Source organism: Macadamia integrifolia, chromosome 13, assembly GCF_013358625.1.
Source record: "Macadamia integrifolia cultivar HAES 741 chromosome 13, SCU_Mint_v3, whole genome shotgun sequence".
Taxonomy (NCBI): domain Eukaryota; kingdom Viridiplantae; phylum Streptophyta; class Magnoliopsida; order Proteales; family Proteaceae; genus Macadamia; species Macadamia integrifolia.
In genome coordinates this window covers 17298531-17320688 of record NC_056569.1, presented here as the reverse complement: position 1 = coordinate 17320688, position 22158 = coordinate 17298531, and the positions used below count along the sequence as shown (strand labels likewise).

The window sequence follows — 22158 nt, the reverse complement described above, 5'->3', positions numbered from 1 at the left end:
TCGATCTCCATTAATAGCCCTCATATAAGCCTCAGATTTAGGGTCTGAGAACCTCTATCCTAGGCGACCCGAACCCTAGTACTTCAGCTCCAAAGACCCTTCTTGTAGTGAGGAGCAAAACCTGCAACTAGGTTCCAGCAACATCTATAGCCAGCTTCAGTTTCAGGAGCTTCCCACATAATTCCAACCTGCTGATCTGAGCAGCTCCCTGGTGGGTTTGGTAGATCTTCTCCTTGAGATCCTTCGCCTGGAATTTTAGGCTCAATAGACAAACATTAAAGGAGACCTCTGCACCTAAGTCTGGCTGGTTTTTCCACCATGGGTCTGTGAAGCAAGGAAGAAGACTCCTCTCTCCACACGGTTCTTTTGAGTTTTAAAGCCTTCACTCGTCATAATTATTTTATTGTTGATTTCCCCTATTGCCTATCTCTTTAATTCCCTTTTGTCTTGTTTCTCTCAGACTAAAAGTATTTTTGTCTTTGTTGCTTTGTCCTTTTGTGTTTTGTCTTTTGTGATAGTCTCTTTTTCCACTGCAGATTAATAACCATCCTTTACCCCTTTATTTACACCCTGCCACAAAGTATTTGGCATCACAAGATTACCCTCTTTCCTTTCATACGTTAGTCTCGTCTTCTAAAGCCCTTCTTTTGTTTTACCTCCCATATTAATGACCCTCTCTTTCTCCTTTTATTACAACCTGCCATTGAGTCTTTCCCCTTCCTAGTTTACCCCTGATCAATAAATCTAAACCCTCTCATAACCTTTGTCCTTTTAATTACCAAATTACCATTGTTCCTAGTCTTTGGTTCCTAAGTATTTAATTGGGCCCACATCCAATCGGGCTGGTTCTCTTGGGGCCCACTGGCCCCCCCATTATATCCATATCCTCAATATAAGGTGTAAGGGCCTTGGAGCTCAAAACAAGAAGAAAGAACAAGAAACTCTACTCTTCTCGGCTCTCCTCTCAAATTTCTTCCTCTCTTCTCTCCTCTCCTTCCTCTTCTCTAATCTGGTTGCAAGATTCTAGACTTGTAACATGGTATCAGAGTGATTGTAATCAGATCTGGATTTCCTCACCTCTTCTCTGTTGATCTATAATTTGTTTTAAAACCCTTTGGTGAGCAGCCGCCTTTCTATGGCTTAAACACTCCATCTCTCATCAATGGAGTGCTGGTATTCTACTTACATAAAAAGGGGCTCCCCAAGGAACATGCTCATTGTTGTCTCTTAGGGTCTCCCCACTCTTCTATTGTGCTCCCTCCCCCTCCCCCTCCCCCTCCCCCTCCCCCTCCTCCCTCTTGATTGTTGAATTTTTGAAGCCCCCTTGTGATTTTTGTTTGTCACCCCCCCTCCTTTTTTTCCCTATTGGAATCCTTGTATATTCTCTTTTCTTGGTAATGAAACTTTTTCATTAAAAAAATAAAAAATAAAAACTTGATGGTGTATAGATCCAACCATCAAAAGCTTCCAATCATGCAATTAATGTTTCAGTCATATGATGAAGGTTCAAATAAATGATTTCAATGATCATAACTGTTAGTCTAGTAAACCTTGAAGGTTTACATAATTTCAAATGCTAACTGAATGGCCATGATCCAAATCAATGATTTAGAAATGTCAAAAAAGGTCGGTTGTACCGAGTCCTTCCAATTGTTATCTTCCAAAATATGAAAAATGTTGGGTTTGTTGGTTCATGAACATATATGGGGGTATTTTGGTAAAAACAAATTTTTGTTACACTTAGTTGATAGTTATCCGGGTTGAGGCACCCCAACATCAAGTTTCAAACATCATGTAACCCTTGGTGTAGTTACCCTTAAGGCCTTAATGCTAGGAACCTCATGTGTAATTTACCCAGATATACATAACAAAAAACGAGGGAACAAGACGTTGCAGTCAAAATGTTGTCATATCAAATCCATTCTATAAGATACATACCAAAGCATGATGAGCAAGATCAACTGTTGGAAACGTCACAAAAGCTTGACCCCTCATCCTTCCCTCCTGAAAATGTGAAATTCCACTTATATTTAAGGGTTCAAAGATTAGACAACTAAAATGAATTATATATATATATATAATTAGATAAATCAAGATCATTGAAAGAAATGATCCATCAAAGGCAGTAGCATTTTCTTCCCTTTAAACTTGCGAATATGCGCTCTTAGAAACCTACTTGTATTGTAGTGTTTCAAGAAAAAAAAATTATCTACAAGTGGGAAATTTATGATATTCCATTGAGCAAAAACCAGAATTATCAAGTAAATAGTTACAGTCCACGTCCAGGAACATATTTCAAACAACAGCAAGCTGAGCCTCATTTCTGCCCTGCCCTTAGAAAGTAAGTGAATACAGCAAGTCAAACAACGAACCAACTTGATGAGCCTAGATCTAATAGGAACCACATCATCTATGGATGGAAACCAGTTAAAATAGACTAGGATCACCACTCAATGGATGGAAACCATCTGACTATAATCGGCCAAAAGGATATCAAGCGCTCCTTTCACATAAACGAAGAAGATACACCCAATTCAATTCATAATTTATGGTCTCATTATGAACTCTATAATTGACATGACAGTGCTCACGTAGAGTTTACATACCTTAAGACCCCAGAAAATAATCACCAAATTCGGACTCCCAGTTAAGATAGAAGCCATATAAAATCAAATTCTATCTACTATAATATCGTATATATATATATATATTAACTAAAGAATAATGGAGTACAACTTCATTTAAAGTAGTACCCAATGAGGTGGTGAGAGTTGATGGTAAGGAGATAATCCAAAGTGATAATTTTAGCTACCAAGGCCCAATATAAATTAAGGAGATATAAAGGATGTTATTACACATGGTATTAAAGCGCAGTAGAAGGAATGGAGAGGTGGCTTTGAACTGTTGTATGGTCAAAACATTCCATTGGACCTCGAATTTTTTTTTGGTATAAGCCCAACAGGAAGAAATAACATATAAATAAAATCAGTATAGTGAAAGTAATTCAATGTGGCATGGAGATGTCCAATGGAGGCCTGGTGACCAATATGGACGGGTAATTTTATTTAGTTCCAATGAGCTAAAAGAGCCAAGGGTAGGCCTAAAATGACTTTAGGGGAAGTGGTGAGAAAAGATATGCGTATCTTAGGACAAGTAACAAGTATAGCTTTGAGTTTTGGGTGTTCTTTGATTCACCCAAACCGTCCTCATTAATCCTATCTAAGCCTTAGTAAAAAAAAAGGTCAAAAGTAATTAATGCATGTGTGCAGAATTTGAGAAGCAATATCTACTTAGTTATACCAACTATCTAAAATCTTAGAAGATTATTTCAATCAATAAGTCAGTTCACTTATGGTTGTGTATGTTCTTGAAAATGTAAGTTAGTGAAGAATCAAGGAGAATGTGACTTGTGCCAATAATGAGCACAAGCCTCTTTGTTTATAATGAAATAAAATCCCTATGTGGGCTTAAGGGCCTGTTTAGATAATAGCCTTAAAATAGCCCTAAAACCCATTATTACAGTAACTCATTATTCAACACTCTCCCTCAAATTGGTGCATGGAGATCACACATGCCCCACTTGCACAAAACAGAATAAAAAGATTTACTATTAAGTCCCTTTATAAGAAAATTTGCTAACTGATCTTCACTTTTTACAAAAGTAACACATATGAGGCCTTGCTCTAACTTCTCCTTGATGAAGTGCCTATCAATCTCCACATGTTTAGTAAGGTCATGTTGAACCGGATTATGTGCAATGCTAATGGCTGACTTATTGTCACAGTACAACAACTTTGGCTGCTGAATTGACATACACAGATCCTGAAGAAGACCCTATAACCAAAGTAGCTCACGTATACCATGCGTCATTGCCCAGAACACAAATTCTGCACTAGAGCGAGCCACAACTGACTGCTTTTTATTGCGCCACGTAACCAAGTTGCCACCAACAAACGTACAATAGCCAGTAACGGAACAACGATCATTTGGAGACCCTGCCCAATCAACATCTGTGAATGCCTCGACCCTCATGTGATATGAAAGTGATAATAAAATGCTATTTCCTGGGGCAGTCTTCAAGTATTGAAGGATACATTACACAAATTCCATATGAGAGGAATATGGATCATGTATGTACTGACTCACCAAGCTGACTGCATAAGCTATGTCTGGTAAGTGTGAGATAAGTAGATGAGTCTTCCAACTAGCCTCTGATATCAACCCTTATCAACCGGTTCACCTTGCAGTCCTTGCTGCTTCTGAGATGAGAGTTAGCTTTAATAGGTGTATCTAAGGGCTTACACTCTAACATAACTGTCTTAGAGAGGAGGTCCCATGGTATATTTCATCTAGGAGAGAAAATACCTTTGGTAGATTGTGCCACCTCAATGCCAAGAAAGTATTTTAGCTGCCCATAGTCTTTAATCTCAAACTCCTTACCAAGATAGGCTTTGAGCTTAGAGATCTCAGTTGCATCATTGCCAGTAACAACAATGTCATCCGCATATACTATTAGCACAGTAAGCTAATCACCCACCCTTTTTATGAACACGGTGTGATCGACATTACTCTGAGTGAAGCCTATTGCTATCATAGCCTTGTGGATCCAACCAAACCACGCCCTAGGAGATTGCTTCAATCCAAAAAAGAGCCCTCTTCAGTCTGTAAACCGTGTCTTGAGTCTCTGAACTAGAATGGCCTGGTGGAATATCCATATACAGTTCCTCTGTCAACTCCCCATGAAGAATGCATTCTTTATATCCAGTTGTTGCAGCTCCCAACCCCAGTTCACTGCACAAGAGATGATAACTCTAATTGTGTTAATTTTGGCAACAGGAGCAAAGGTATCCTAGTAATCGATCTCATATGTATGAGTAAAGCCATTGACAAACAATTTTGCTTTGTACCAGTCCATAATTCCATCGGCATTGTGTTTAACTGTTAACACCCATTTGCAGCCAACTGGTCGCTTGTTAGTGGAATAGCAACTAAGTTCCATGTGCCATTTTTGTAGAGAGCCCTCATCTCCTCATTTATCACCTCCTTCCATCTAGGCTCTACACTTGCCTCCTGTCAGGTCTGAGGAATGGAAACAGAAGACAAGGAAACACATAAAAGCAATGACGGAGATAGGGCATTATATGGCACAACATTGGATATGGGGCGTTGAGTATAAGTCTTATTACCTGTTCTATGAGAAATAGGAACATCAAGGGACTGATCAAAAATGAGGGAAAAAGAGATACCTGAAAGAGTAGACTCAGGATCAGAGGACAGTTGAGTAGCAATGGTAGTGTGAGAAGAAGTGTCAATCCATCTTTTCTTACAAGAGAACACCTGCATCACTAGACCTTCATGTGTTTTCTTACGAACATATGGCTCCCCCTGAATGGGAACCTCTTGACCATTATCCTCCTGAGTCTTGTCCCCCTCTTCCATAGCGAGAAGTAAAGGAACATCAAATGAGGGAACATGTAACACCTCTTCACTTCTAGAAGACTTCCCCTGAAGAGACAATGATGGGGTAGCCTTAGGGAGAAGAGCGAAAATCGAACAAGAGAGGAAAGGGGATCACAAACCATGCACAAATTCACTAATTCTAAAATTAAATTCACTCTAAAAATCAAGCATTGAGTTTATGCAAGTATTTAAAGGGAAATAATAAGACTACTCCTACTTAGACTCAACACTGAAATAAACTCCTACTTATCCTACCCAAAGACAAACATGAGAAAATCCTACATATCCTACCCAAAGACAAATATGAGAAATAGAAGGCACAATATAAAACTAACTACTACCAGCCCTTGTTGGACCAAAAACCTGGGTTGGACCGATTCTTCTTGGCCCTTGGCTTCCACAGCTGGTCCTGCTGGTCCAACCAGGTAAGTGCAACTATATCTACATCAACTCTCCCCTTCTGAAAAGAACTCGACTCCATCGAGTTTGGATGGATGAGGCCCAAGAATGCCGTCAGATTCGATGCACTTTATAAGAAAAATACCAACTGTCCTCTTGAGCTTGAGAGGGGGAAGATCCTTGCTGGAAGAAATTTCATCTCGAGGCGACCATGGTGAAAAGTGTATGCATTCTCATATCCACAGTGCTTGACTTTCTTGTCAAACAACCATGGGCGCCCCCGAAGAATGTGATAGATTTTCAGAGGGAGAACATCACACTGAACCTGATAAATTAGTCCACCAATGGAATGCGTGAGCAAACACCTTTCATGAATTTTCAAATTATTGTTCACCCACCCAATCTTGTAGGGCTTCGGATGAGGCTTAGTTTTCAGACCCAACTTGCGAACCACATCTTCAACAACAACATTGGTACAACTGCCGAGTCAATCACCATATTACACAAACTGTCGTTGCATCGCACCCTAGTTTGAAAGAAATTGTTACGGCACCAATCGTCCTCCTCAGGAATCTTCTGTGTAGTCAAAAGAGGACGAATCACATAGAACGATTGAGGCTCACCATCACTGTCACCATCATTGATCTCATTCGGCTCATTATCACATTCAGCCTCCAGATTTACTGTTCCTATTTTTGGTTGCTCTTCTGGTGCATAGGGTATAAAATTGTCCTTGTCGATGTAGGCCAACAACCGGTTAGGACATTGATTAGCTCTATGTCCATACCCCTTGCATGAGAAACATTGAATAGCCTCCTTTGGAAATATTGAGTTCCTGTCATAACCATACTGAGGTGAGGAGTATGGCTGATTAGGTCGTGAAAATGACATGTCTGAATCACGACGAGGTGGAGAATACGGTTGGCTGGGTCGTGAAGATGCCATAGATGAAGTACTAGTCTGTGGTCTACTGATTGACTTTTCCTGTGGAGATGACTGTGGCTGAATGGAACTAGGAACTCTAGGAAAAGCATCTGTAAATGGCCTCCGATTGTATGGGCGTTTCAGACTTTCCTCAACCTGATATGCTACCTGTACGACACCTTCCATTGAAGGCAGTCAGCTAGATGCAAGGGCAGAACTAAGTTGAGGGTGCAAACCATTGCGGAATTGTGCTACCAATACTTCTTCATCCCACTCAAAATCAGAATGAGTGGCCAAATAATAAAATCTAACAACATACTCTTCAAAGGTCAAATTCTCCTGTTTAAACTATGCAAACCTGAGATGCATGCGTTGCTTATAATCAGAAGGCAAGAATCTTTGGTTCATGACTTCATGCATTTCAGCCCAAGTAGTGACCAAACCAATGACTCGGGTTCGGTTCTGTTACTGTTGCTTGATCCACCAGTTCGAGCCGTGCCTTTCAGTTTGGCCTCTGCAAATAGGATCTTTCGGGCCTCAGTCAACCCATACCTTCTGAAGAATGTCTTTAAGCTATGAATCCGGTCAAGGTACAGTTCTGGATTGTTGTCTCCATAAAAATCAAGGACATCAAATCTTGCTGCTCTTTCCGCTCTATCATTATATCGACTAGTTCCATTTGGTGGTGGAGGCGGTGATGGTGGTGTATGATGTGGTGGCAGTGGTGGATCCTGTGGAGTGGTGTCGGAGGAATCCCCAGATTGAATGGGACTTTTTCCTCTATCAATTGCCACCAAACGATCAATAGAAGCTTGCATGGATTCCATCATTATCATAATAACTTCAATTTTTGCATCAGTTTCTCCTTTATAAGAGTTCAGCTGTTGAACAATTTCACTATTGGCTACCATGGTGGAGATGGGCAAGATTACACTTGAATATGAAGGTAAAGTAGTAAATAAAGGACGTTTCAAGGCAATGGCAGAACTATAAATACTGAAATTCAATTTAGTTACCAAAGGATGTCACATGTGGGTGGAGGGGTATACTTAGAAGTGAAAAAGTAAGACAAAAAGAGATAATAGAGAAAGGGAGGGGTATTACTGGAAGTTCACAAAAATTTAAAGAAAGAATGAAGAATTAATAGGAAATCGTCGGTTTAGGTTTACTGATAAAGGAGTCATCCTCCTTGTTGGAGAGGGAACTAGAGGAAATCGATAGAGAGGAAGGCGAGAGCTTCAACGATCAGCGATGGTCGATGAAGGTCGACTTCGAACCAGGTAAGTAATTTTCCTTGTTTTCTCTGTTTCCTTTCTCTCTTTGACTTCCTGCTTCTTCTTCTTGTCTGAATCTTCTTCTTTTCTGATTTGTTTCTCTTCTGTTCTTCTTCTTCCTATCTTCTTCTTATTCTGTCTTCTATCTCTCTCTCTTCTCGACTTTCCTTCTTCGTCGACTTCTCTTTTTCTCTTTTTTTTCTTTGCTGTAGGACAAAAAAGAGGAGGCAAGGTTTCTCTTCTTTTTTTTTTTTGCTAATGGAAAGAGAAAGAGGAGGCAATGGGGTCGATTGCAGTGGTGAAGGGAAGGAGGCGGAGATAAAGAGATGAGGGGGAAGAGATTGGAGGCTACGGTGGGTTTCTCTGATTCTTTTTTTTTTTTTTTCACTACTGGAACCCTACAGAGGGCTCGACTGAGAAGAGGTCGATGGGTTTCTGGCTGCTTCTTTGTCGACTCTTTCTTCTTCTCTTCCTCTACTGCTGCTCTTGCTCTCTTTTATTTTATTTATTTATTTAGTCTCTGTAGGAACAGAATAGAGAATGGGAATGGAGAAGAGCAAGATGGAAGGAAGAAGGGGAATGGGGATCTTCGGCTCTGATACCAATTGATGGGGTAGCCTTAAGGAGAAGAGGAAAAATCGCACGAGAGGAAAGGGGATCACAAACCACGCACAAATTGACTAATTCTAAAATTGAATTCACTTTAAAAATCAAACATTGAGTTTATGCAAGTATTTAAAGGGAAATAATAAGACTGCTCCTACTTAGAATTTAACACTGAAATGAACTCCTACTTATCCTACCTAAAGACAAACATGAGAAAATCTTACGTATCCTACCCAAAGACAAACATGAGAAATAAAATACACAATATAAAACTAACTACTACCAACTCTTGTTGGACCAAAAACCTGGGCTGGACCCCTGTTAGCAAAAAGGGAACAGAAAAAAAAATTGAAACGGATAGTACGGGTTTTAAACAATAAAATTTTTTGAACGATACGATCAAATAAACGGTAAAAAAAACAGAGGACAGCAAAAAACGGATAATGGATGGTACGGGTTTTAGACGTGTAGATTTAAAAAAAACAGTACTATACTCGTATAAATTAAGGAATTATTACATGAATACTTGCATCTAATGTTCAAAATAACTACAGTATCCAACACTAATGCATATATATCTCGTCTCATTATAAGTTTTATGACATAATTAAATATCAGCCACTACCAATTTTAAATTCATACACCACACATGTCCAAATTTTATTGAGCAATGTCGCTTGGCTATGATCTTGTTCATTGTTGTCAACATAGTCAACACACTCTTAGAGAAATGTATGTTTAGTTTGAGTTAGGAATCATCACCTTAGAAACATTTTTCAGCAAATACATCAATTCGTATCTCAATTTCGGGATACATACATTGATATTGAGTTAAAGGTGATGTCATCAGAAATATAAGTCATTGAGTTAGCTTCAAGTCGGCGAAAGAATCAAGTAGATCAAAGTTCGAGAGAGAAAGATATGGTCAATTAAGTAGACATTATGTTCAATAAGTTAAGTCTTAAAAAAGGCCAAAAAATGGAAACGTGTTTAAACGCATTTTAAACATGTTTAGAATGGAAATGCTTGCCGTTTGCTGTTTTTTTAAGTATCATTGAGAAGCATACGGAAAAACGTGTTTTAAACAGTAAAAAACGAAAACATTTTAAACACATTTTTGCTAACAGTGGGCTGGACCGGTTCTTCTTGGCCCTTGGCTTCCACAGCCGATCCTACTGGTCCAACCAGGTAAGTGCAACTGTATCTACATCAGGCAACTAGTAGGCCTCTGTTTCACGAAAGATCACATTCATGGACACAAAGAGGCGCCGAGACGAAGAATGATAAAACATGTAACCCTTTTAAGTAGGAGAGTAGCCAATAAGATGCTTTGGAGATCCCTAGAGTCAAGCTTGACAAGAACTTGATGATTTTGAGCGATTTTGAACAAAACAAACAGATCCAAATACCTTAGGCGGAGCAACAAAGGTACGTGAACCAGATAACATCTTAATAGGACACATGCATAGTTGTCAAGGCGTCGCCTAGGCTGCGCCTTGGCGTCTCGATGGTAAAAAGTGGGCATGGCAGTCCAACGATTTGTGGTTCTCACAATTGGCGATCGCCATGGACAGCTAGCGACGCCAGGGACGCCATATCACGATTTAGTACCTAGGCGGTCTTTTTTTTTTACGAACAATATTTTGTTTATTATATTTTAATTGGTTTTTTTTTTTTGCTAACATTTTGTTTATTATAATATGGCAGCGTAAAATTGAAACACTGCCGAAGAGACCAAAACCCTCGATCGAAGCTCGAACTCGAAGAGACGAAAACCCTCGACGTCTTCTTTTCTCCTTCTCCGACAGCCACCGCTGCAACTTCTTCTCTTCTCCTTCTCTGGCAGCCACCGCTGCAACTTCTTCTCTTCTCCTTCTCCAGCAGCCACCGCCTGCAACTCTTCTTCTTCTCCTTCTCCGGCAGCAGCCAACAGCGGAGAAGATCTTCTTCTTCTCCTTCTCCGGCAGCAACCAACAGCCGGACTGGTTCTCCGGCAGCCACCGCCTGCAAGATCTTCTTCTTCTCCTTCTCCGGCAGCAACCAACAGCGACGTCTTCTCTTCTCCTTCTCCGGTAGCAAGAACGACAACAATCACAATACGATATCGCCTGCGACATCTCCTCGGGCAGCAAGAGCGACAACCAGGTAAGGGCCCCACCTGCGAGTAACTTCGATCTTTGTTCTTTTCTTTTATGCCGCTTGCCTTCTATTATCTGCTCCGGTTGGTTATTCTCTGCAACCTCTGCCCTCTGGTTCTTTGAGTTTTTCTTTTATTTTTTTAGTTTCAGTACCTTCTATTATTTGTTTTTTGGTAGGTTAAAAGAAATGCAGGAATTATCATATGGGTTTAGATGGATTCATGTCATTTTTCTCTTCTATGTTGTTATACTTTTAGCCTTTTCGATGTTTATAATATGTTTTCCTCTTTAGTTGTATATCTAATTATCTACTATCTAGAGCTTGATCTGAAGGTGGGAAATCATATATTTTAGATTGCTGGAAAAAAAAAAAATAAGAACTTAACAATGGTCTTGGTTGTGTTAAGTGAAATGATTAAGTTGGATTTGTGAGTGTTTGATTGTTTTTTTTTTATGTTATCATGTTAATGTTATTGGTTAACACTTAACATACTTTGTTACTCTGTTTTGTAACTTGTAGGATAATAGGACTATAGGAGTTCATAATGGATGGTACTGGTGGTGGACCTGGTAGTAGTGGGGGTGATAATATAAGCACGGCTGCATATGATCCATCCAAAGACCCAACCAGGAAGGCCAAATCAAATGACCTTGGGTGGAAGTATGGGTGTTGGCCTGACCTTTCAGACAAGAACCTTGTTAAATGCACTCTTTGTGGAAAAAACCTCAAGTGTGGAATTAAAAGGTTAAAGCAACATTTGGTGGGTGGATATGGAGATGTTGCTAAGTGTACCAAGACAACTGTAGCGATTGCTACAGAGATGAATGCAGCTCTTATGCGCAATAAGAAGAAAAGGATGCAAGACATTTTGGATGATGATGATGTTGATGTTGATGTTGATGCTGTGCTGGTGCTGGTGCTGGTGCTAGGTGTTGGTGCTGATGTGGATGTTGATATAGAAGTTGAAGGTCAAAGACAGTCTAGTAGGACTCCTTCTTCTACAACCTCTAGACTTATTCCTAGCTCTGGGACATCTGCTAAGAAAAAGAAAGTAGTCATTCAGCCACAATTAAGGGGCCCCATGGATGCTCATGTTAGACGGACTCCTGAGCAAGTGGTTGCTGAGAGGCATATTAAAGGTAGTACCCAGACTACTATAGAGAACCGGTTTAGATCAGCGGAAGAAAAAAAGAGAGTTGATAATCACATTGTTGACTGGGTTTATCAGTGTGGTATTCCATTCAATGCTCTTAAGTCAAGGAGGTTTGAGGTGATGGTAGAATCTATTACACAGTACAGGTCAGGATATAAGCCCCCAAGTTATCATGAAGTGAGAGTGCCATCGTTAAAGGCAGCAAAGGATAGAATTGCAGAGATGAAGAATAAATATGAAGAGTATTGGAAGCAGTATGGGTGCACTCTAAAGATTGATGGGTGGACGAATAAAAGAGGAAGGCATTTAATTAATTTCCTCGTTAACTGTCCAAAGGGGACTTATTTTATGGAATCTGTTGATGCATCTAGTATATCTCAAACTGCAGAGAAGTTGTTTCAATTGATTGACAACAAAGTTCAAGAAATTGGTGAGGACTATGTTGTGCAAGTTGTGTCAGATAATGCATCGGCTTATAAATTAGCCAGTACAATGCTGATGCAGAAGAGGACAAAGCTGTATTGGACTCCTTGTGCAGCGCATTGCATTGACCTGATGTTGGAGGAAATAGGATTCTTGAATTCTAATAGGACTGTGATAAGTAAGGCAAAAAAAATAATCAACTTCATCTACAGGCACACACGCATTCTTGATGCAATGAGGGCTAGAACAAATGGGAGGGATCTTGTGAGGACAGCAGCTATTTGCAACTGCATTTCTGACGCTTCAAAGCTTGTTAAAACATAAAGATGACTTGAGACATTTGTTTATTTATGAAGAATGGACTAGTTCTAATTTGGCAAAGACCGAAGCTGAGAAGAAAGTGGTTGAGACGGAGTTTGCGGTAGCATTTTGGAATGGTGAGGAAAATTGTCTTAGAGCTTTAAAGCCACTTCTTACTGTCTTGATGATTGTGGATGGTGATGAGAGGCCTTCTATGCCTGAGGTTCAATTTTCCATGGATGAGGCAAAAAAGAAAATAAAAGAAAATTCTGGAGATAAAGGGAGGCAATACAAGAAAGTGTTAGATATTGTTAATCAGCGTTGGGAGATTCAGATGGGGCGTACTTTGCATGGAGCAGCACTATTTCTTAATCCTGGCAAATTTTTTTCTTATAAGGAAGGTGATGATGGTGGCTACCAAATTATATCTTCCCTACAGCTTGCATTTAATGAAGTCATTGAAAGAATGATACATGAACCAGCTTTACAAGACAAGATAAATACTCAAGCCACTTTGTATAGATATTCTCGAGGTGGTTTTGCCTCAGATATGGCAATTAGATCACAGGCAACCATGAGTCCTAGTAAGTAGAGTACATTGTTTAGTTGTTTTGTTTGTGTGATATATTAAATATCAATCTAGCTATTTTTATATATATTTATTTTTTATAGTTACTTGGTGGGGTTCATTTGGAGGTCATGCTTTTGAGCTTTCAAAGATTGCAAGACGTATTCTAGGGCTTTGTTGCTCCTCTTCTGGTTGCGAGCGCAACTGGAGCACATCTGAGTTTGTAAGTAGCTGGGTATAACATCTATTTCATATTTTAGACTTTTTATTTTTGGAACAATAACTTTGTTTGCTGTTCTCTATTGTTTATGAATTCAGATTCATACCAAGAAGAGGAATAGGCTGGAACATCAACGTTTGAATGATCTAGTCTATGTTCAATACAATCTCCGCCTAGAAAGGTTTCAACAAAGGCGTCTCCTCAACAGAAATTATGATCCACTTGTGCTTGATGAACTGGATTGGAGTAGTGAGTGGATGATTGAAGAACAACTGGATGATGTAGTCCATCCCGATGCTGATCTCACATGGGACGTTGCTGGTAGAGCAATGGGGGCAACAATGGAGGGGCCCAATCGACCCAGGAAAGCTCAATCATCAACCACTAGAGGAAATTTGTGCTACACACGCCGTGGTAGAGGGAGGGCTGTTGGGGAGTCATCAGAATCAGATGGGGAAGAAGATTTGGAAGAAGAGGATGATGTGAATGATGACTTGGATGTCATAGATAACTTTGGTGAAAATGCAAAGCTTCTAGTGGACAACAAAGGAATCTGCCATCTACTGATTTGTTGGATGATTATGATGATTAAGTTTTTGTGTTTGACTATCAGTTGATCTATTGATTCTATTCTTAGGTTTCCAAATATATCTCTCATTCATATATAATATATTGACATATATACCTTTTACTTTGTTCAGGTTGCTCACTCACTTCCAATCATTGTTTTCAAGCTTCAGTCACAGGTTAGCCTTTTAATTTTTACTTTTGTGTGATGTACATGTTGATTTTTTATGACTTGATGAGTGATGAATTGATGTATAACTGTATAAGTCAATAATTTATGTTGATTTTTGATGACATGATATGGCTATGTTGATTTTTTTGATGATTTGATGTTACTTAATGTTTGTTTTATATGTTATAGGGTATATATTATAGGCATGTAACATGCTAAATAACTTTAAAAAATAGGAAAAATAAAAAAGTAGCATATTAAATAATTTTAGAAAATAGAAAAAATAAAAAATGACACACGGGCAATTTGACCGCCATGTCAGCACCAAAACGGGCGATTCATCACCAAATCGATTAGCCACCCCTCCACTGCCTTGGATCGATTTGATGCCGTGACAACTATGGGCACGTGAACCCTAACACATGTGAGGCATCCATTAATGAGATAGGAAGCAATAAGGAGAGCCTCATTGCAATAAGAGGCAGGCACCTGCATCTCAAACATCAAGGAGTGAGTTACCTCGAGTAAGAGTATGTTTTTACGCTCTGCCACCCCCAATTCTTTGTTGGGATAACCATAAGCTAGTCTGATGGATGATCCCATGATTAACCAAATAGGACTGAAAGGAACCATCCATATATTCTCTACCATTATCAATATGCAAGATCTTGACCTTAGCATCAAACTGAGTCCTCACCTTACAATGGAATTCCCTGAAGCACTTAAACACCTCACTCCAATGTATTTAAATGAATGGTGCATATCAGAATTGATAAGCATAAACCCTAAAAACAAAACCGTAAACCCTATACCCTAAACCTTGAACTTGTAAACCCTTCCCTAAACTAATGTACCTCAACCAAGGTCTCAGGACCTTGGAAAATTGAAAATCCTACGTCTTTTAGGATTAGATCGCTACTTTTTCAAATTTGAGGGCTGGTTCTTGGGTTTTGGGGATTGATTCTTATTTGATCCAAACTGAATCAGGGGTCATTGAGTTTAAAATCCTTGGTCGAATTAGTCAATTTTGATCAAATCAACCGGGCACAATCCCAATTCCAATCATTTCATTCCAAAACGGCAATTCAAATTCCAACCATTCCAAAACGGTTTCCAATTCCAATCATTCCAAAACGGCCGATTCTAGGCGTTTCAAGGTTCTTGAGACAGATGTCAGCCAATTCCAATCTGATCCTAAGATAATCTGCAACAACTCCCAAAATAAAGTTTTTCAAACAGAGGAGATTAAATTTCAATTGAGCACGAAAAGAGAAAAGATTCACCCAAAAATTTCAGAGATGACATTGTGTCCTCCGGAAAGACGTTTGCCATAATATATGGAGTCTACTAATATCATCATTTTGGGGAATCCACCTGCCAATATCGCTATTTTTTGGGGGAATCAACCTAACGATGCATCCATTGATCTCTTTCCTTGAGACATAGAGAAATCGGGTTGAATCAAACAACCTAATATTTTATCTAGAAAGATAGAAAGTGGTGAAGAGATTTTGGGTCTGAAATATGTGTGTGTGTGTGAAAGAGAGAGAGAGACCTGCGAGGAGAAAATTGGAGAAGTGTTTAACATGATTTAATCGACTGAACTTTCCCGATTTTCTATGGGGTGACGATATCAATTCCGAATGAAAGTGCGATCTCCTATGTACCGTTCTTTAGACGCTATATGACAAAACGTGGAGCCATCAGCTTTTAGATTGTTAAATGAATAATTACTTTGTTAACATTCAGACAACCAATGGGGAGATTCTAAATGAGGGTTATAGGGGAAAATAAAAATCAGTGGCAACTCTTTTGTAACCGACCTGGGTTAAATTTAGGCACCATTTGACAACGTTCCCAGAAATTTCTGTGTCCAGAAACGGTAGAAATGGAACAAAAAGCGTTTGACAAAACTGTTTCGTTTGACCTTGTTTTAGAAACAAAAATAGAAATTTATATCGATTTCTGGTTCAAGAAACAGAAACAACAGAACGAGTGGTCGTCGTTTCTTGAAACAACAATGAGGACCAATTTTTACCCCACCCTGACATTTTTCCCTCGACATTTCAAGACGGTGCCACATGTTCTCTGTTGTGAAGAGAACGTCTTCCTTCGGACTGCTCAGCAAAGCTGCTCCTCCCTCACCAGCGATTCCTCTCAAGTTAACCCTCGTGAAGGCAACTGGAGCACCCGTGAACCTCGCTCATGTCTTCTCACCTGCATAGATTCGTCCCAGAGAGCTGCAAATCGTACCACAAGTGAGTTGTAAAGCAAGAAAGGGTAAGTCTACAAAAGAGGAGAGGTAGATCGATCTTCCACCACCGACTTTCCCCCCAAAAGCATCAGTTGATTACAGGTACTGTTTTCTCTTCAACTTCAAGCTAGTAATTCCTTCGGTTCCTACTAGAACCCCAAACTCTTTTCTCTATTCCTGTCATTGGTAGGAGAATGTTCGCCCCATATCGACAGAAGCCCTAGATATATGTTCGAGTAATTTGAGTTGGGTATGTGAAGGTCTTGATTCCTTTTTCTTTCATACTATTTTGCAGATTTTTCTGGATCAAAATTTCTAGGTTTTGTAAGACACGTTCGCTGGTTAGATATCGACTTCAACAACTCTGTTAGAATCGGAAGGGTATCTTGAAGAATAGTAAGGAGAGCACCTGCATGTAAGTGATTTTTACCATTCTTCATGACCCTCACCTATGAATCAGTTTCATTCGGCTTATCTCTTAGGGCTTTATCCAATTCTGCCATGATCCATTCCGCAGAAGTTATCTTCACAGCATTGGGAAGTTGTAATTTTGCTTCTTTTTGTTATTTATTTATTTATTTTCCTTTTTGCCATTTCAGTTAAATGTCTAAGAAGTTTCCTTCTGTTATGTGTGGAATTGTTCATACACTATCTTCAAAAATGTCTATGAAGTTCTTCTGATTCTTTTTATTTGGGGTGAATAAGATTGTATATTAAAGAAACCCAACAATACAGAGACCTTTGCCTATCCTTTTGCCTTTTCCCTCAAATGCATTTGGTAGATGGATTCCTTCGAAAAATGAATTTTCTTCCTGGATTTTGGTGGATTCGAAAACCACACAGGTTGATTCCTTCCCTATAATCCCTTCTATCTTTCTATCTATTTTTAACAAGTTCACAGGTCAGACTTCTGTCAAATATTCACCTTGCGGCACCTCTGTTTTCACAAAATTTTCTGGTTTTTTTTTCTTCAAGTATCTAACTAATTGAAGATCTGATGAACAACTAATTTGAGACATCTATTTCTGTTTTACTATTCTATGACATTCTGTTCTCGGATATGGAACTTCCTGATATTGCTCTGGACTAGTTTGTGGTAAGACTTCTGGTCAGGAAACTGGTTGACATTACTCCGTGACATTCAATTTTAAATGACATGTAGTTTAGAAGTTCCCAAACTGCATGCATATTGCCTTAAAGAGCATGCCCAAACCCCTGTATCTTCACTCTCTCGATTGTCTCATAGCCCCAACATGGATAAATGGACAATGCCGTACACCTTCTTGAGTAGATTAAAGTACAAAGATGACATTTTAGGACACACGAACCACTGAATCTGTTCTTTGACTGCTGAGTTTGAAAGGGAAATCCAGCTTTGTGTTGAATACCAAGAAGGCTTCAAGTACCATTGACATCCCTCCCAGAAAGATACCCTTCTTAAGGGATTGAATGCTCAACAGAATGGTAATGGAATAGACAATTGAGTATAGGTTCTGAACAAAACGCAGTGACTGAATTAAACTGTAAAGCAATTACGAATGTCAGCTCCTTGTAATCAGCATCAAAGTATTTCAGGCATATGTCAGCTCCTTTCCCTATTATATAATTGTTTCAAGCCTCATATGAATTTGTTGCTTTAAAAACTGCATTTTAGTGATTGTTTGTCCTTAAATTGCAGAATTTTGCGATCGTGGTCGTACACTGGTTTAGAATTCCACCTCTCTGTGTCCCATTACCGCAACTGTGGTAGCTGAAATCTGTGGTTTGCTTCAAGTAAGGGGATTTTTAACCTCATACTGATTTTCTTGCTGTCATATGTTTTTTTTGGGGCAAAATCAATACTCTCTGTGCTTGCTCTTACTGAATATTTTTCTTCATGCAATTAGCTATATGTTAGAATTGAAGATGCCTTGTTGCATAACCATTTCTTCTCTACAAATGCCTCCCAATACATATCTTCTTATGCCATCTTTCATTTCCTACTAGTTTACCTTCTTTAACCATGAATATTACCACAGTGAAGTAGTTAGAAATCGTGGTAATTTGGGTCATTTCCTTTTCTTTTTTCATTTTTTCTTTTTTGTTTATTCTTTTTTTTTTTCAGATCAGTGTATGTGAAATGAGTGTTTGGGTCATGTTTGCATTTCATTTGACATTATCCATGTTTGTATTTTACCCTTTATCTGGTTCTATTTTTCCTCAAATAATTCCTTCTCAATACAATTAATTTGATGAGAAGTTACATTTTTTTTCCTCAAGTGCAAGTTCTATTTATCTCTGTGATACTATTTAAATAGGTGGTGCTTGTATTCCTTTTCTTTTTTCAGGTTTCCTTCTGCATAAGCACCATTTATGTGATTGCTAATAAATTTTTTATTTGAAAAATGTTTGCTTAATCAATTATGCATGTTCAAAGTTATGAGATCTCCAAGAACCCCTACCCCCCAAAGCACTACTATTATCTGGAATGAAGCTGAGCTAAGAGCATTCATCAATCACATGGTTGAGAACGTAAGGAAAGGTTTGAAGACCAACTCCACCTTCACAAAGATTGGATGGGACAATATTTCAAAAGGGTTAGAAACCGAATTCAATCGACCGTTTGGGAAGAAGCAACTTCGTAACGAGATGAACAAATTACGGGAGTACAACAGCTTCAAGCGTTTGTTGGAAACAACGGGATTTGGTTGGGATGCAAATGCTAGGACTACTATAGCTGAAGATTCTGTGTGGGAATCTGCTATTCAGGTATGACCAACTCTTTGGTTTATAGTTGGATGATTATGTACTACCAAAACAAAATGTGATGATTACTTCCTCAAATTTTGGTTTATAGGCAAACAAAGAGTGGGCTAAATATAGAAGAAACGGTCTTCCATGGTGGCCAGAGTTGTTAGAGATCTTCTCCGACTCAAGTGCCTGTGGGGATAGAGGGCTTTCACAGACTACTGTTGTAACTCCTAGGTCCACTAACCTTGGTAATGATGGTGATGATTTTCAGGAGACTGATCCTAATGATAGTGATGCTTGAAGTGGCTCACCCAACAAATCTGCTCCTCCCAAGAGACGACGTAGGAGGAAGAGCCAAACAAGGACAGTCACAAACTCCGCTCAGGACTCCAAAGAATTTGTGCAATGGAGGATGGAAAAGGGAAACTCCTCTGCCACTTCAGCCATAATCCGACCTCCTGATCCTATGTATGATGGACCACATAGTATCATGAGCTGTCAAAAACTGCTGGACACTATAGAAGATATTCCTTCGGAGTTGTATGTGATGGCTCAGCAGAAGATACAAAGTGATGCTGATTGGCGCTTGTCTTTCGTGGAAGTGAGGCCGGATAGGAGGGTGTAGATGATAAGGCACTTGAAGGAGTTCCCATGACTTGGATCAGTTGGCTATTGGATACTTTTAAAGACATAAGGACAAGTTTTTTTGGGGGCTTTCTATATGACTATTTACTACTTGCATACATTGATAACTACTCTGCTTTTTAATGGTTTTCGATATTGATGCTTGACAGTTGGATGTTTTTAATTTGTTGGAAGACATGATGCTTTCAATTGCGCATATTACTGCTATGTTTGATGGATGCTTTTTGTTAACTATTTAATACAATATGGTAGTTATATTAGCATATAGACAAGAATGCTATGTATGTTGTGGAGTATGATGCTTACAGGATTTTAGAGGATGCTTTTTAATTTGTTTGAAAAACTTGATGATAGGAATATTACATATGGTAAAGTATGCTAATGGTTGTGGATCTTACTAGGCAAGTTTATTATGGATGTTTTTAATCTTTTTGAATACATTATGGTAGGGATATTACATATAGGCAAGTATGCCAGTGACCTGCTGAATGTGGTGATAATTACAGGGATGTCAAATGAGCCCAATACCTACGTCACAGGGTCATCTAGTGACGATGATGACATGATTATATTATACCAGTTCCAAAACCTGCTAAGTACCTATCAGGTGAGAGAACCTCTGAATGATAGTAGTTACACAGCACCTGTAATGGTAGCAGAGATTCTCACAGGACATGCAGACTTGTGCTACCGAGATTTTAGAGTTGAAAGACATGTATTTCTCAACCTGCGAGATAAATTGGTACATAAAGGCTGGTTAGAGGACACTCATTTCATTCGAGTAGATGAGCAACTAGCTATATTTCTCATGATAGTAGGTCAAGGTTTGAGTAATAGACAAACCCAATGGAGATTCCATCGGTCAGGACAGACGATTAGTGTTGTCTTCCATACGATCTTGCAAGCAATGCTTCATTTGTCCTTTGAAACAATCAAGCCACCCAATTTTCAAGTGGTACCCCCATAGATTGTTAACAATCCAAAGTTCAATCCTTATTTCAAGGTAACCTACTATCTGGATTGAACAAAGTTATTCGAGTTTTTCCTTGAAATATCAATGCGCTTTACACAATTAAATGGACTAACTTGTATGGCCTCAAAACTAGGATTGCATTGGTGCCATTGATGGCACACATATCAGTGCAATCGTCCCTAGGTTCGAGGAAACACGTTATCGAAATCGGAAGGGTATGATCACACAGAATGTTATGTGTGCATGTACCTTCAATATACGATTCACCTTTTTGTATGCAGACTGAGATGCTAGTACACACGATGCCAGGGTTTCCTCATCCTCCACCAAGTAATAATTTCTTATGAAATTATGTCTCTTGAAATATGTAAGTAATGGAATAGATATCTAATCACGTACATGTTTCCATATTACTTCAAGGCAAGTATTATGCTGTTGACTTGGGTAACGCAAATCAACTGGGGTATTTGGTACCATTCCGTGGAGAAATATATCATTTACAGGATTATGGTGAGCGTAGACCTGGACCTAGAACAGCGAAGGAATTGTTTAATCACAGACATTCGTCATTGTGGAATGTTATTGAAAGAACATTCGGTGTCTTTAAGAATAGATTCCAAATTTTAAGGAAGATGAAGGCATACGATATTGAAGATCAAACCAAAATCGTAGTCGTTTGTTATGGGATCCACAATTACATCAAGGAACAAGCAATTCAAGATCAGTTATTTAATGAGCTTGGAAGTGAACAAGTTATAGAAGACTAAATGAATCCCGATCCTCAGGTGTATCGTGCTTCCACATCTGATACGTCACAGAGACGCTTAGCAAGAGAAATGTCTTTGGTACGCCTAAATATAGCCAATCAATTGGCTACATCGAGGAGAATGGCTACGATTCCATTAGGCAGATCTTAAATTTTGCCAATCAAAGTAGAAATGTGTTATATGTTTGACAAAGTATTGAGTAAAGTAATTGGTTTTACTGAACTTATCTTACTTGGGAATGATGTAACTGGTACAATATTTTCTTAAATTGTATCAATGTTGTGCTAGTATATAGTGTTTTTGAATTTGATTAGATGTTGTTAGACAGACGATTTTTTCCATACATGATAGTTTGATATGATTGGTATAATTTGTGCTCTACAGATGTCTTTCAGTGACATCTTACGGGCCATGTGCGAATGTTGTAATGGATTGCGTGAAAAATTCACAACCAAACAAGGGCCTAATAGTGGTAGAGCGTACTTCAAATGTCCGAGACATAATGATTTCTTCATATGGGTAGATGAATTCCGAATATGTGATTGTGGCGAAGGACACGTACGCGTTGCAAAGACCTCAACGAA

General features: G+C 39.0%; 1 protein-coding gene across 3 annotated transcripts in view; it reads right to left on the bottom strand.

Annotated features, from left to right (window-relative positions):
• LOC122059880 (U11/U12 small nuclear ribonucleoprotein 65 kDa protein) overlaps window positions 1-22158 on the bottom strand; it is a 57174-nt gene that overhangs the window by 21824 nt on the left and 13192 nt on the right. For 2 of the 3 annotated variants that reach the window (XM_042622927.1, XM_042622928.1), the window contains exon 10: window positions 1939-2004. In XM_042622927.1, coding sequence (XP_042478861.1) covers window positions 1939-2004 — 66 coding nt within the window. Of the gene's footprint in view, window positions 1-1938; window positions 2005-20478; window positions 20562-22158 lie in introns of all 3 variants that reach the window. The other variant, XR_006134133.1, reaches the window with a different exon arrangement.